At 54.8% G+C, this 14,118-nt stretch overlaps 1 protein-coding gene across 1 annotated transcript; it reads left to right on the top strand.

The window, feature by feature from the left end:
- Positions 1-1,815: 1,815 nt before the first annotated feature.
- SMYD5 (SMYD family member 5) lies at positions 1,816-12,741 on the top strand. The gene is made up of 13 exons (XM_077301244.1): positions 1,816-1,968; positions 3,038-3,146; positions 3,768-3,904; positions 4,617-4,738; positions 5,609-5,678; positions 6,635-6,739; positions 7,654-7,716; positions 9,001-9,071; positions 10,152-10,258; positions 10,909-10,965; positions 11,111-11,205; positions 12,067-12,137; positions 12,310-12,741. The coding sequence occupies exons 1-13, from the start codon at positions 1,870-1,872 to the stop codon at positions 12,449-12,451; spliced, it is 1,248 nt and encodes a 415-aa protein (XP_077157359.1). The 5' UTR covers positions 1,816-1,869; the 3' UTR covers positions 12,452-12,741.
- Positions 12,742-14,118: the final 1,377 nt, after the last annotated feature.

Genomic DNA, 14,118 nt, shown 5'->3' with positions numbered 1-14,118 from the left:
CTGCACGCCTACTCCTGCCTTAAACAACCTCCTTGACCTCCTGTCTGTCCCCCTTCAGTCCCCCTCGAGGCTGCCTGGTGACGCACGTGGTGATGTCACTTCCGGGAGGCGTGGCCAGCTGACACCACATCCGGGGGGCTCCTTGAAGCCTGAAAATATATTTCAGGGGTTCCTCCACAATCAAAAGGGTGAAAAAGGCTGGTGTAGACCAATGGTAGCTTGGTAGACATTACATACCCCAGAGCAGGGGTAGTGAAACTGCGGCCCTTCAGATGTCCATGGACTACAATTCCCATGAGCCCCTGCCAGCATTCGCTGGCAGGGGCTCATGGGAATTGTAGTCCATGGACATCTGGAGGGCCGCAGTTTCACTACCCCTGCCCCAGAGGCCTTTGACAGGGTTCCTTGCCAAAGGATTCTGACTCGACTTTGCTGTTGTGGCACAGGAGGGACGGGCTCCCTTATGGATTAAAAAATGGTTAAATAGTAGGCAGAGAGTCCGAATCCAGGGACTTGCTCGCAATGGGAGTTAGGAAGCTGTGGGCTCCCGCTTAATTGTCCGTAAGTGAGCTGGAACTCGTGGCCAAGTTTTCAGAAGGCCCCAAACTATTCAGGATGGCGAAAACCAAGGCTGGCTGGGAAGAGCTCCAAGAGGACCTGCACCAACTGGGCGGCAGGGTGGCCAATGAACTCGGAGGCAGGCGAGTGTAAAGTGATGCGAACCGGGTAAGAAGTCCCAACTTCACGACTGGGCTAAGGAGCCGGAATTTGCTGAGACTGAGGGGGGCTGGCCTCCGAGGCTGCAAGGGACGGCTCCTGCGCAGGCTCTGCAGTGGTGAAAAAGGCAGCGTCTAGGATGAAGGATCGAGAATGGAACAGCCAGTATTGTCATGTCCCTGTGCGGGTCAGCTCTACACAGGCCTGCCCTTAACCTTGATGCGGAAACTACAGCTGGTCCTGAATGCAGGGGCCGGGGTCCGCACAGCCACACCATGGAGGTCCATCCTCCATCAACTGCGTTGGCTTCTGGTCAGATTCCGGATCAGGCTTCCGGTTCTGGTAATCCCCTCCAAGGCCAGACGTGGTCTGGGCCCAGTGTACCTGAGGGACCGCTCTCCTCAAGGAGCTCTGTGCTCCACCACCTCCAACGGACTGGTGATCCCTGGCCCTAGGAAAGCCCACTTGACCTCAACCAGGGCCAGGGCCTTCTCCGTCCTGGCCCCCACCTGGTGGAAGGAGCTCCCCAAAGAGATCAGGGCCCTTGCGGAACTGGAGCGATTCCGCAGGGGCTGCCAAAGGGAGCTCTTCCACCAGGCATTGGATTGAGGTCGACCAGAACCAGCGTCTTCCATAGCCCACCTCCCACAACCCCCCCCAGGGGCCCTCAGAGTGCTGCAGTTGGAAGGAAGGACCCTCCTCCCCATGTCCTGCTCTTCTCTCCTGGGGTCCCACTGCGGTATACTGCGCTGTGGCTGCTTAGAGCCGCGGAGGTCTCCGTCCCGCTGAGTTCCCTGCATGCCGCGCTGAGCCTCGCGGTATACGATGAACCGAAGTCCAACATCCATCCCAACGAGGAGCGTTGCGTCCGCCTTTGGAGGCTCTCCAGGAGGGCTTGGCTTAGGGGGCAGCCCCCTCCCCAGGAGGAGAGCCCCCTGCTCGGCGGGGGCTGCAGTTTTGCTTCCAGCCCGGGGAGCTCCTGGAGAGCGGAGAGCGGAGCGCGCAGGGCGCACATTTCCCTCCCGGCCCCTCCCCGGGTTTTGGCCGCCGTGCAATAGGGAGGAGCCGGGATCCGGGGGATGGGTGGGCCCTCTGGGTGCCCCCCTCCCCCTCCCTCCCTCCCCCTCCCCGGCTCCTCCCGCCTGGGCCAAGATGGCTGCTCCCGGGTGCGGCGAGGTGTTCGCCTTCTGCAGGGAGCCCGGCGGCCCGGCCCGGCGCGCCCTGGAGCTCCGACACATCAGCCCGGCCAAGGTCAGCCACGGCGGGGGGGGGTGGAGGGCAGCCCCCCCCTCGACCCCCAACCCCAGGCTCCATCCCCAAATCTCCCGGCCTTTCCCTACCTGGAGCTGGCAGCCGTTCGCCCTGGCGCCCACCGGTGCGCAGGGGGCACCGGGCAACCCTAGACCCCCCCCCCGAGGAAAGGGGTGCTTTGGAAGGGGGACTCTGGGGCGCGGCCCTTTCTCCCCCCTAGGCTGCAACCCCAAGTCTCCCGGCCTTTTTCCAGCCTGGAGCTGGCAACCCTAATCTTTGGCCTCCCCCGGTGCGCAGCGGGCGCCGGGCAACCCTAGACCCCCTGGAGGAAAAGGGTGCTTTGGAAGGGGGACTATGGGGCAGGGCACCATCCCCAAATCCATCGGAGTTACCCAACTTGCAGTGGGTGAACCTCACCCCCCCTTCCCCCACCTATGGCCAGGGGGACCCTGGATCCCCTGGACTGTCTGGCATTGCACCCCATCCCCAACGTCTCCAGGCCTGGAGCTGGCAACCCTGCCCCTCATCCCCAGCTGCTGGCCAGGGGGGCCTGGAACCCCACTGCATGCTGGACAATCCCTGGCCTGCCATGGAGGGGGGGGGGCTGTGGAGTTGGCAGCCACTGGGGGTGGGGTGGGGGCACTCTGGCCTCCTTCTGCTGGGGCTTTCCTGCCCAGGTGATAGGGCTGGCCTGCAGGAAACAGTTCCAAAACCTCCTTGGGCAGATGACTCTGCTCTGTGCTGCGGAGGGGGGGGGGGGTATTGATAGGGAGTAGCAAGATCTTATTTGCTCAGGAGGCGGAGAGCCCCGATCTTAATGACGGGGTGTCAACACCAGGTAAGTGTATGGAGCCCCTGGCAGTGGTGAATTTAGGAGTTACATGGGCTGTAGTCAGAATTTTTGCTCCTGCGGTTAAATTTAAGAACCCCCCAGCAAGCTAACAATGTAGTATTTAATTAACTTAGTATGTAGTAGTATTTAAATAACTTATTTTTTGACCTGTATCGGTGCGATGCGTAGACAAAAGGAGCCATAGGGCTCAAGTAAAGATTTCTCTCCATTTTAAAGGGGAAAGGCCTTTTTGCCACCAGGAAGATCCGCAAGGGGGAAACTATTTTCGTAGAGAAGCCGGTGGTGTCGGCCCAGTTCCTCTGGAACGCCCTGTATAAATACAAAGGTAAGATTTCTTGGGTTCATTCATGCCGTGCTTCGTCTGTTCTTGCCTTGGATAATGGTTTTGCAGTCCCCCGATGCCTGGATCCAGACAGGCTTAGGGGGAGGATGGGCATAGAAACAAGAGGTTCCTTCCTCTTGGAAGGATCATAGAGTTGGGAGGGATCTCCTGGGTCATCTAGTCTAACCCCCTGCACTAGGCAGGACACTCACAACCCTATTGCTCATCCCGTGTTACCTGCCACCCCCTTGAACCTTCCTGTTTTGCATGTAGAAGAACCAGAGTTTTGATGCCTGGCTCTGGAGAAAGGCCATAATTCAGTGATAGGGCATCTGCTCTGCGTCCGGAAGGTCCCCGGTTCGATCTCAGGCATCTCCAGTGGAAAGGACCGGGCAACAGGTGATGGGACAGATGTCTGCTGGGACCTTGGAGAGCAGCTGCCGGTCTGAGTAGACAATACCGACCCTGATGGACCAAGATCCTAATCCAAAATAAGACAGCTTTAGTACTGCGGTGCCCCTTTATTTGGGCTGGGGCTGTGATTTTGTGGCAGAGCATCTTCTCGGCGTACAGAGGGTCCCAGATGCGTGGATGCGCACCGAGGCAATTGTCTTTCTCGTGCAGCCTGCGACCACTGCTTGCGAGCGCTGGAGACGGCGGAGGAGAACGCTCAAAGGCTCCTGGGGCGCTTCCAGGCCCTGCCTCATCTGGAGCAGTGCAGCATCCACAAAGACCTGCATCAGCTCTGCCCCAGTTGCCAGGTAAGGCTGGTTTTGCTTCTTTCTTGGCAGGAAGAAGGTGGGAGGGCATGTTGCACACGGTGAAAGGCCTGTGGTGGAGCGCTTAGGGCAGGGGTAGTCAAACTGCGGCCCTCCAGATGTCCATGGACTACAATTCCCATGAGCCCCTGCCAGCATTCGCTGGCAGGGGCTCATGGGAATTGTAGTCCATGGACATCTGGAGGGCCGCAGTTTGACTACCCCTGGCTTAGGGGGTGGGAGACCCAGCTTGGAATCCCAGCTCAGTCCAAGAACTTCTTGGATGATCCTGGGCAGGTCACGTTCCCGCAATCTAGCCTCCCTCATAGGGTGCGGTGAGGGTATTATGTGGGGCACCGGCCGCATGTCCCTCAGTTTCTTGAAAAGAAATCAGACGTAGAATCCGTTGTCCCTGGGTGTTCCTTCCAAGTTGCCCACGCATGAGCCCAAAGGAAAAGTCAGGAACGAATGAAGACCCGACAGAGCAGAGATTGCCAGGCGGCTTAAGTGAGTGAGCCAAGCAACATGGAATCGTAGGCTGCTGGGGAACAAAGCTGTTAACCACATTTCCACAGGAATATAAGATCTGATTCAGCCTAAGGCAGCTTTGGGTGAATTCATGTGGCTCTGAGCCCAGGACGCTGCTTTGATCCTGGTCATGTGCCAGTTTGCGCTCCCTGATTTGACGTCTGTCCTTGTCCCTGCTGCTTTGTAGGTTGTGTATTGCAGTCCAGAGTGCCGACAGGCGGCCTGGGACCAGTACCACCAGGTCTTGTGCCTCGGACCCTCCCGGGAGGACCCCAATCACCCCCTCAACAAACTGCAGGAAGCCTGGCGGTAAGCTCAAAGGAATCCCCCGTCCTGCCCTTTGGGGGTCAGCCGTCATCCTGCCGGCCCTCTTGGTTCAACACGGCTGACGATGGGAGTTGGAGGGAGCCAGAAGCCAGGAGCACCTGAAAGATTAATGAAGTCTGTGACAGGGCAGGAGCTCTCTGTTGCTGTCTTGGGCTGTATCAAGAGAGGCATTGTGTCAAAATCACAAGATGTCCTAGTCCCTATGTGGTATACCACATAGGTCAGACCCCACCTGGAGTCCTGGGTGCCGTTCTGGAGGCATCAAGAAGGACACAGACAAGATGGAGAGGGTGCAGAGGAGAGCGATGAGGAGGATCCAGGGCCTGGGGACCAAGCGCCATGAGGAATGGCAGAGGGACGTGGGAATCTTCAGCCTGGTGGAGAGGGGACAGGATGGCTCTCTTGAAGTATGTGAAAGGCTGTCACGAAGGACGACAGAGAAAGGTTCCTGTTGGCAGCAGGACCCCCAGAAATGCCTGTTTACTATCTGCAGAACAGTACCAGCTAGATATCAGGAAAAAATGTTCAGGAAAAAATGTGGAATGGGCTGCCCAAGGAGGTGGGGAGCTCCCCCTCCCTGGAAATCTTGAAGCAGTGGCTGGACAGATCCTTCTCCTGGATGCTGGAGGCTGACCCTGCACTGAGCAGGGGGTGGGACTAGGTGGCCTCTGTGGCCCCTTCCCTCTCTAGGATTCTAGGAGTCCAGTTCAGCAGTGGGATGGCCATGCAGGGCTAGACTGCTGCAGATGATCTGTGGGGCGGGAGGCTGGGCCTGCGGGAGAAGGGGGCTGGGGTGGGGGCCTGTTTGTGGACGGCTTTTGAAAAGAGGCTCCGCTCCTCTGTTCTGTGCAGGAACATCCATTACCCCCCGGAAACCTCGAGCATCATGCTGATGGCGAGGATGGTTGCGACGGTCAAGCAGGTGTGTGTTCAGGATGCCATAGCCGGGGGCTAGTGCACCAGTCCCAACATGGTGCCCAGTAACGTCTTTCCTGGCATCTGCCAAGTAACAATGATGATGATGATGATGATGATACATTTTATATCCCACCCTTCCACACCACTCAGGGCGGGTAACAGTATTTAAAACATACAGTTCGGTTAAAAATCTAAAAAAATTAGTTTTCCTGATCCCTCCAGCTAAAATGTCCCCAGACTGGGTTTTCTTTTCTTTGTAAGGAGCTGATCTTCCAGCTGACTCCTCCTCCTCCTCCAGCAGAGAGGCCAGCCTGTATTGGTGGGAGTCCTTCTAGGCCTCAACCATAAGCCTGGTGGAACAGCTCCATTTTGCAGGCCCTGGTGGAGGGGAGGCAGGGCTTTCCCCAGTGGTCTACCGTGAAGGTTTGGTTGGCTTTGCAGATTTTAAAAATGATTCATTAACAACAGCTGCCTCCACACATTAAGATCACTGCTGTGGGACTGGAGGTCATCTGGGGCGGCCATTTTCCAGCCGGCCCCTCCTCCTCCGGCAGCCATTTTGTGGCAGCCGTTTTCTAGTGGTGTCCACCCTGCTGTAGCAGAAAGATGCCAGTGGGCTCAGGAAGGTTGGGGACCTCCAAACTAGTTCCTCTGACTGGCAAAGGAGAGGAGCAGGGTGTCCCTCTGAGGAGAAAGGTGGGGTATGAAGGAAGTACCTAAAAATGTGCCCAAATCTTCACAAATCAAGAAAGCACAATGGGTTCAAGGATGCTTTGGGCTTCTTCATTTCAATTTTCTAGGTGCCTTTTTTTGTTTTGTTTCTTAAAGCTGATGGTTCATGTCATTTCGGAGGGTGCCAATTTTCTTGCTCCAGATACCTCCATCTCCAGCAGTACGTCCACCCCTGTCTGCTGGACCAAGGGGGAAAAGAAATGAGCGTTCCTTTGGTTTCTCTTCCAGGCCAAAGACCAGGACTGGTGGATCAAGCTGTTCTCTCAGTTCTGCAGCAAAACGGCCAACGAGGAAGAAGAAATCGTCCACAAACTCCTGGGGGATAAATTTAAGGTGAGACCACTGGTTGTAAGTAAAGAGAAAGGAATACCCTGGTCAAGAGCGCTGGTTGATTTCTGGGATTTTTGGATCTGAGTGAACTTCTGAAAAAGAGCTGCTTCTTAGATGCTGCTAGTGGCTTATAATAGCCTTCCCTTCCTCTCCCCTGTGAGGTGGGTGGGGCTGAGAAAGTTTGGAGAGAACAGAGATTGGCCCTAGATCACCCAGTAGATTCCATGTGGAGGAAGAGTGGAGCATCAGACCAGGTTCTTAAGTTAGCCACTCTAAACCTTCATACTGAGGTCTCTGTCTGCCAGACCATCTAGTCCAGCCCCCTGTCTCACCCAGTGGCCAGCCAGTTCCTCTGGAAGACCAACTACAGGGCATAGAGGCCGAGGCCTTCCTAAGAACATCAGAAGAGCCCTGCTGGATCAGACCAGGGGTCCATCCAGTCCACCATCCTGTCTTCTCACACCGTGGCCAACAGCAAGCAATCCTGGAAAACACAGCGCAGGGAGCAACACAAACAAGAACCTGTGTTGGCTCTCTGCTTCAAACATAAAATCAAGTTCATGCAAGAAAGGTGGTGGAAATGTCTCTTCTTTATGCCGGCATGGAGAAAGTCCCAGGTTCAATCCCCGGCAGCATCTCTAGTTAAAAGGACCAGGCAGTAGGAGGGGATGGCCTGAGACCCCGAAGAGCAGCTGCCAGTCAGAGCAGACAAGACTGCCCTTCCTGGAGTCAGCAGAAGGCAGCTTCAGAGGTTTTTTTTGTTTCTGGTCATCCATGGCGATCAAGCTGCCAGCCTCTCTGACTACCCCACCGAGGCTGGCCCTGCCTTGGGTCTTCTGTGCGAGTTTGAGCCCCTGTCTGCTGCTTTGCCCCGTTAAATGTTCTTTTCCCTTCTTGGGGCTGATGGGTTTCCGCAGGGCCAGCTGGAAGTTCTCCGCTTGCTGTTCACAGAAGCCCTCTACGAAGAACGCCTCAGCAGGGTGAGTCCGAAACGTCTGGGCCCCTTCCCTCTTAGGGGAACTGGGAAGACTGGGCCAGGGGTCCCCAGCCGATTGTGCCTCCCTAAAACAGGATGGCAGGCGCCGCTGCAGAATGGTGACTGTAAAATGGCTGCTGCAGAAGGCGGAGTCAGGCACCAAATGGCTGCCCCAGGTGACCTTCTGTCATCCAGTGAGGATTCTTGTGCCGTGGTGGTTGTCGTTGCCCAATCAGCATTTTAACAAATCGGCACTGCAAATCAAATTCCACTTGGTGGGTGCCTGAAGAAGTCTTGGCGCCCCTTGGCACCAAGTTGGGGACCCCGGTCAGAGGTTTCTCCACTGACAATGGGCCTCAGGTACTATTTTTAGCCAGCTTTCCTCCACCCCGTGCAGGCTCGAAGCAACTGATGATATAATCCCAGTCAAGAACAGCACAATCTGCCTGTCCTCCAAATTCGAATCTGCAGGGGAGAGGAAGGTAGCCGATCATAGAATCCTAGAGTTGGAAGGGACCTCCTGGGTCATCTAGTCCAGCCCCCTGCACTGTGCAGGACACTCACAACCCTCTCGCTCACCCACTGTCACCTGCCACCCCCTCGAGCCTTCCCAGAATCAGCTTCCCCATCAGATGGCTCTCCAGCCTCTGCTTAAAAACCTCCAAAGATGGAGAACCCACCACCTCCCGAGGAAGCCTGTTCCACTGAGAAACCACTCTCACTGTCAGGAACTTCTCCCAGATGTTTAGACGGAATTTCTTTTGAACTAATTTCATCCCATTGGTTCTGGTCTGTCCCTCCGGGGCAAGAGAGAACAACTCTGCTCCATCCTCTACATGGCACCCTTTTAAATACTTGAAGCAAGGGGTAAAAGTTCTGCCCTGGGTGCTTAATGGTTTACCTCCAGAGGATTCAACACTGTGCTATTCTGGATCCTCCGTGCGGACTTCTAAACACAGCTTGGAAGTTCTCTGGAGCAAAGGAAATAAGGCTCAAAAGTTATGACTGTGGATAAAGAGTGGCATCGAACATATAAAAGCTCATGGAGTTCTGGATAACAGGGTGGGAGGGTGTCTGGTGGGAGGGCTTTCGGAGTTCTGGCCCTGCTGGTGGACCTCCTGATGGTTCCTGGGTTTTGGCCACCGTGTGGCACAGAGTGTTGGACTGGACTTACTGTCCTTGCAATTGTGAGTGAGTGGAGATGGCAGGAGAGGTTTTGGCCCTTGACGGGGGCATCCTGGGGCAGGCAAGATGGATGGGTGCGACTTTGCTCTCTTTCTCCCCACAGTGGTTTTCCCCCGAAGGTTTCCGCTCTCTGTTCGCCCTGGTGGGCACCAACGGCCAAGGGATGGGGACCAGGTAAATCAAGCCAGGTTTTTACTTATTTCTTTAAAGCGTTTGTTAGCCACCTTTCTGCCTTACGTATCTCCAGGGGGCATACAACAGAGATAAACGTCATTAAAATACACACAATTAAAAACTCCCCAAAAACAAAATGTAAAATCGCAATTCGGGACTGCTGGTGAATGTAACCAAATTTGTGTGCTTTTTGTTGGTTAGTTCATTGGCTTTTTCCATTCCTGGTCATCGTGCGACCCTGGACATGCCCTGGCCCCAGAATGTGGTGGTAGAGTCCGCTGGTGCTGGAATGGACCATACCACTTTGATGTCTTCTCTGGTGTGTGCGTTGTTTTGACCAATGGTCCTCAGTTCAAATCCAGCAGCTTCTTATGAACGACTTATTTGCAAGTGGACTCACAGAGCTAGTAGTTCAACAAAACCAAATCAGAGTCCAGTCAGGCACCTTTAAGACCAACAAAGATTTATTCAAGGCGGGAACTTTCGAGTGCAAGCACTCATCCGGTAGTGGTTAGAGTACGGAGACAAGACCTGCAGAGGATCGGGTTCGAGTCTCAGCTCTGCTGTGAAGCTCACTGGCTGACCTGGAGCTGTTGTTTTTCTGCCAGCCTAACCTACCTCAGAGGACAGGGGTCCTCAACATTTCTGAGCCTGCACACACCTGTGGAATCCTGACACAGCCGGGTGGGGGCAGGACCAAAAGGGCTGCTGCAGCTCACCTTGCATTCTGGTGGCGGCAGCAGCGTTTATTAAAAATCTGCCCAGCCAGCCAATCTGATCTCCCAAGGCCAATCAGAAGCCCTGCTGGCAAATACCCGTGGCTCCACCCACTTTCCAGAAATATTTGGGCACAAAGAAGGTGTCTGTTGGCACCACGTTGGGGAAACCTGTTGTCGAGTTATTGAGAGGCTATAGTAGGGGAGAGAACAGCTCTCTAAGTTCCCCCGAGCTCCTTGCTGGGGAGACCACTGTGGTAATAATTGCGGTCTACCTTGTCAGGTTGTTGTACACAAAGTACTGTGGATGTTCTGTATTATTGGATCTGTGACCCACTCTCTCTCCTTTGCCCCTCCCCCTCAGCTCCTTAAGCCAATGGGTCCACGCCTGCGATGCCTTAGACCTCCCCCCCCAGGAGCGAGAGCAGTTAGATGCTTTCATAGACCAACTTTATAAGGACATTGAGAAAGGTGGGTGCCTTGATCAGCCGGGCAGAACGACCGGGGCAGCGACGGCTGAACGGGGACCCCTTGTCATGCTTCGTGGGTGGATGCTGCCTGTCACGTGCTGGCCTCAGGCTCTTCTATGGGATGTGGGGGCTGAGCGCATGTCCTTGAACATAAGGGGATCCCAGCCGGAGCAGACCAGAGACCCTTCCAGTCCAGTTTTCTGTTCCTGACTTTGGAGACCCACAGTCTGGATACGAAAGCAGTCATCCTTCCCTGCCCCAGCACCCAGAGTGCAAAGGTAGACTGCCTCTGAATGTGGAGGTTCGATTTAGCCCTTGTGACCAATAGCCATTTGAGGGACCTCCTCCTGTGTGAATTAGTTTGGTTCCCTTTTTTTAAGCCACCGAAGCCAGCGGCCGTTGCTGCATCCAGCGGCAGTGAGTTCCACAGGTTGAATTGCATGTTTTGTGAAAGGGGAGACCCACTTGTCTGTCCTCTACGCGTCCCCCCCCCCCCACTACTACTATTTTGAGAGAGAACCTTAAAGGTCTCTCCAAGTCTTCACACCACGCAAAACCTTTGTTTTCATGCTCTTTGGCCCGGCTTTTAAAAGATCCTGGCCCAGGCATGATTGTTGCTAGCCTCTTTCTCTTTCTCTCTTCTCGATTCAGAGACGGGGGAGTTCCTCAATTGCGAAGGATCCGGCCTCTTCATGCTGCAGAGCTGTTGTAAGTAAAGAGGAAGGAATGCCCTTTCAGGAGCGCTGGTTTGCTTGTTTGTTTGTTTATTTATTTATTTTAATTTAGGAAGTGATCGCACAGGACTAGCTCCTTGAACCTGCCAATAAGACTGGCCCTTTTCCTTTCCTTGCAGGCAACCACAGTTGTATGCCCAACGCCGAGGCCTCGTTCCCAGATAACAATTTCATGCTCCACCTGACGGCTTTGGACGATATCCAGCCCGGAGAGGTAAGAAGATCGCAGCACCTACCAGGGGGTATCTGGCACGTTTGCATGGAGCAGATCTTATTCCTGTATCAATCAATCAATCTTTATTCTGGAAGCTTGTAAGGCTCCGGGTGGGTAACAGAAATCAGTAAAATACAGCCGTAAAAATTAAAAGCATTATAAAAAGCATTTAAGCATTAAAACCATAAATTGCATTAGAAACCTTACAGTTTCTGCCCCTTTTTTAAACGGCAGCTGAGCCCACCCTCAGTCAGTGTGAGGAATGCTGGCAGAGTCTGAATGTGCAAAGAAGAGGTGAAACACCAGGCTGCTTAAAAGAAAACAATAGGTTCATTATGAAAAAAGAGAACTAACATCATTGAGAGAGAGAGAGAGAGAGAGAGAGAGAGAGAGAGAGAGAGAATCCTAACTGTCTAACTGTTCCGTCCTGTTCATTGTTCTGGAGGCAAGCAGGGACTGAGGCTGATTCTGTGAAGGCTCAGGGGGGTGGCAGGAGCTTACAGTCCTTGGTTCTGACCTCGAGATCAAGGGCATAACTTATACCCGGAATGCCAGCCAGGAATCAAAGAATGGTTCATTAAGCTCTCCCAAACATTTTGGGAAGCCAGGCTGTCTGGCTCCCGGTCTCCAGCGGGGTGGGGGGGAGAAACTCCTGAGGCTTCGATGTTAACAAGCACGAGGGAGAGGGTTCCCCCGAGATCATCTCATGTGGGCATCCACGCGTGACAATGGGGGCATTCTCAGCAGGGGCATGTGCAAGCCCATTGTAGCCTCGTAGCCTGCACAACTCATCTCTGCCTGGCCAGCCGTCTGCAACAGAGGTGATTCTCTGACCTGCCTTTCTCCCTCCTGCCTGCACAGGAGATCTGCCTCAGCTACCTCGACTGCTGCCAGAGGGATCGGAGCCGCCACAGTCGCCACAAGGTGCTCCGGTAAGAGCAGAGGGGGGAGCCCCTGGTTCTTGATGGGCCCAGGGTCTGGTTCTGTACAGCAGGGGTAGTCAATTCATGGGAATTGTAGTCCATGGACATCTGGAGGACCACCGGTTGACTTCCCCTGCTGTATAAGACCTCCTGGTGACGGCAACCATTTCCCCCCCCCCAGGGAAAATTACCTGTTTACCTGCTCGTGTCCCAAGTGCCTGGCCCAAGCCAACGACCCCGACGTGACGTCAGAAGAGGAGGAGGAAGACGGTGAAGGGGAGCCAGAGGACGCAGAGCTGGAGGACGAGATGACGGACGTTTGATCCTGGGGCCTGGGACGGGACGGGGGCAGCTTGGAAGGCCGTGGTCCGGCCGTTTCAGAGCCCAGCAGGGGACGTGGCTGCCGGCGTCAGAGAGGGCCGTGGTCTCCCAGAGAGGAGGACGGAGGAGGGCCGAGCGTGTTCTTGTTGCCTTCTGGGCAGGCGTCTCTTCCCCGCTGCCAAAAGAGGGCTCGCTCTTGACTGTTAGCCACAGAGAATCTGCCCACCCCACGTGGGGCTTGGGGGTGGGGAGGAATGCTGTGGTCGCGTCCAGTAAACATTTTGCCACGCCATCCACCTTTTGGGGAGGTTTGTTTTGAGCTGTGGGGCAGCCCTTTCCCCTTGGGTCCCCACAAGCTGAGGCTGAGGACGTTCGTTGCCCTTTCTTGCCCCCCCCCCCACCTTTGCCGTCAGCAGCTGCTGATAAGAGAGACTGCCCCAGAACAGGGAGGCTCTGTTTTGGTCTCCTGGCAAACCGCTATACATAAACTCTGGATTGTGGCCTTTCAAAAAACCCTGGTCCGAATCACAAGCCGTCATTCCGTCCTGCGGAGCGTCAGGGGCAGGAAGGCCTCTGGGCTCCTGCAGAGGGGGGGTCAGGTCACACGCTCTTCCGGGGGGGGGGCAGGTAGAACTCTTCCACACTTGGCTGCTCCCTCAGCAGATGCCGGGCCTGGTCGTCCTTTCCCCATCGTGAATCCCTGCCCCTTGGGGGTATGCAACGGGCACCAAATTGGCCCCAAAGTTGGGGGAGGGGCGAGCTGCCCCTCCATTTTCCTCGCCGCTAAGAGAAAGCAAGGGCTCTCCCCGATGTTTCCCTTCCCGCCTTCCTTTCGCCTGTCTGACCACTGAAGCTTCCTGGCCACCTTCCAGCCGCGGGGCCTTGTGGGGGCCCTTGACCGCAGGAAAGTTCTTGCCAGCCTATTTCAAAGGGCCCTTTCTTACCCTGTCTCACTGGCTGCAGAAGGATCCAGGTGCAAAGTGAGATCCGCTAAGGAGTAAAAAAAAATAGGGCCAAGGCTTGATGGCACAAAATCGAGTCAAAATGTTCCATTACTCGGTTCCATTGCTTTAGGGTGCTTAGGGCTGATCCTGCGTAGAGCAGGGGGTTGGACTAGATGGCCTCTATGGCCCCTTCCCACTCTATGATTTCCCAAACCTCCCTGTCTGTTTTGCCAGCAGGCCTTGGCATGAGAATCGGTTCGTCTTGCAGTAATCCTTCAAAAAGTGATTTCCCTGGCTAAGCCTGTGGGCGAAACACAGGGAATTTGGGGAAATTTTTGAACTGAGTAATAAAATGTTTCCTTGATTTTTTCGCCATCAACCATGGCCTTGTTTTTTAATCTTCTGTAGCTGGGGGGCCTTTTTATTTTTCTGAGACATGATCTAAGGAAATCTGTCCATGTACAGAGTGTTTTTCTGAACGGCTGTAGGTATGGGCTGCTTTCAGATACTTGCACAAGTTGCTTGTTCCATCCAGAAGCCAGCCTTGGGGTGGCCTCTCTCTGTCCCTCCTTCCACCCTCCTCTCCCCTGCCTTCTTCAGTACTGCAATGTCCTGGTTTGCCATTGCACCCATGTTTGCCCAAACCCACAAACTGAGGTTTGGTTTTCAGTATTCCAAACTACGGTTTAAACCCGGTTGGACTTAGCAAGAGAAGGAACCAGCCA

This window comes from Paroedura picta, chromosome 10 (assembly GCF_049243985.1).
Source record: "Paroedura picta isolate Pp20150507F chromosome 10, Ppicta_v3.0, whole genome shotgun sequence".
NCBI lineage: Eukaryota > Metazoa > Chordata > Lepidosauria > Squamata > Gekkonidae > Paroedura > Paroedura picta.
Note: the sequence above shows the minus strand (reverse complement) of the source record. Positions and strands in the feature narration are given on the sequence as shown.

Bases quoted from the DNA above. Each gene is read 5' to 3' on its own strand.
- SMYD5 (XM_077301244.1), top strand. From the start codon at position 1,870: ATGGCTGCTCCCGGGTGCGGCGAGGTGTTCGCCTTCTGCAGGGAGCCC. The intron at 6,740-7,653 runs GTGAGACCACTG...GGGTTTCCGCAG, and splicing joins TCCTGGGGGATAAATTTAAG to GGCCAGCTGGAAGTTCTCCG. The intron at 11,206-12,066 runs GTAAGAAGATCG...CTGCCTGCACAG, and splicing joins ACGATATCCAGCCCGGAGAG to GAGATCTGCCTCAGCTACCT.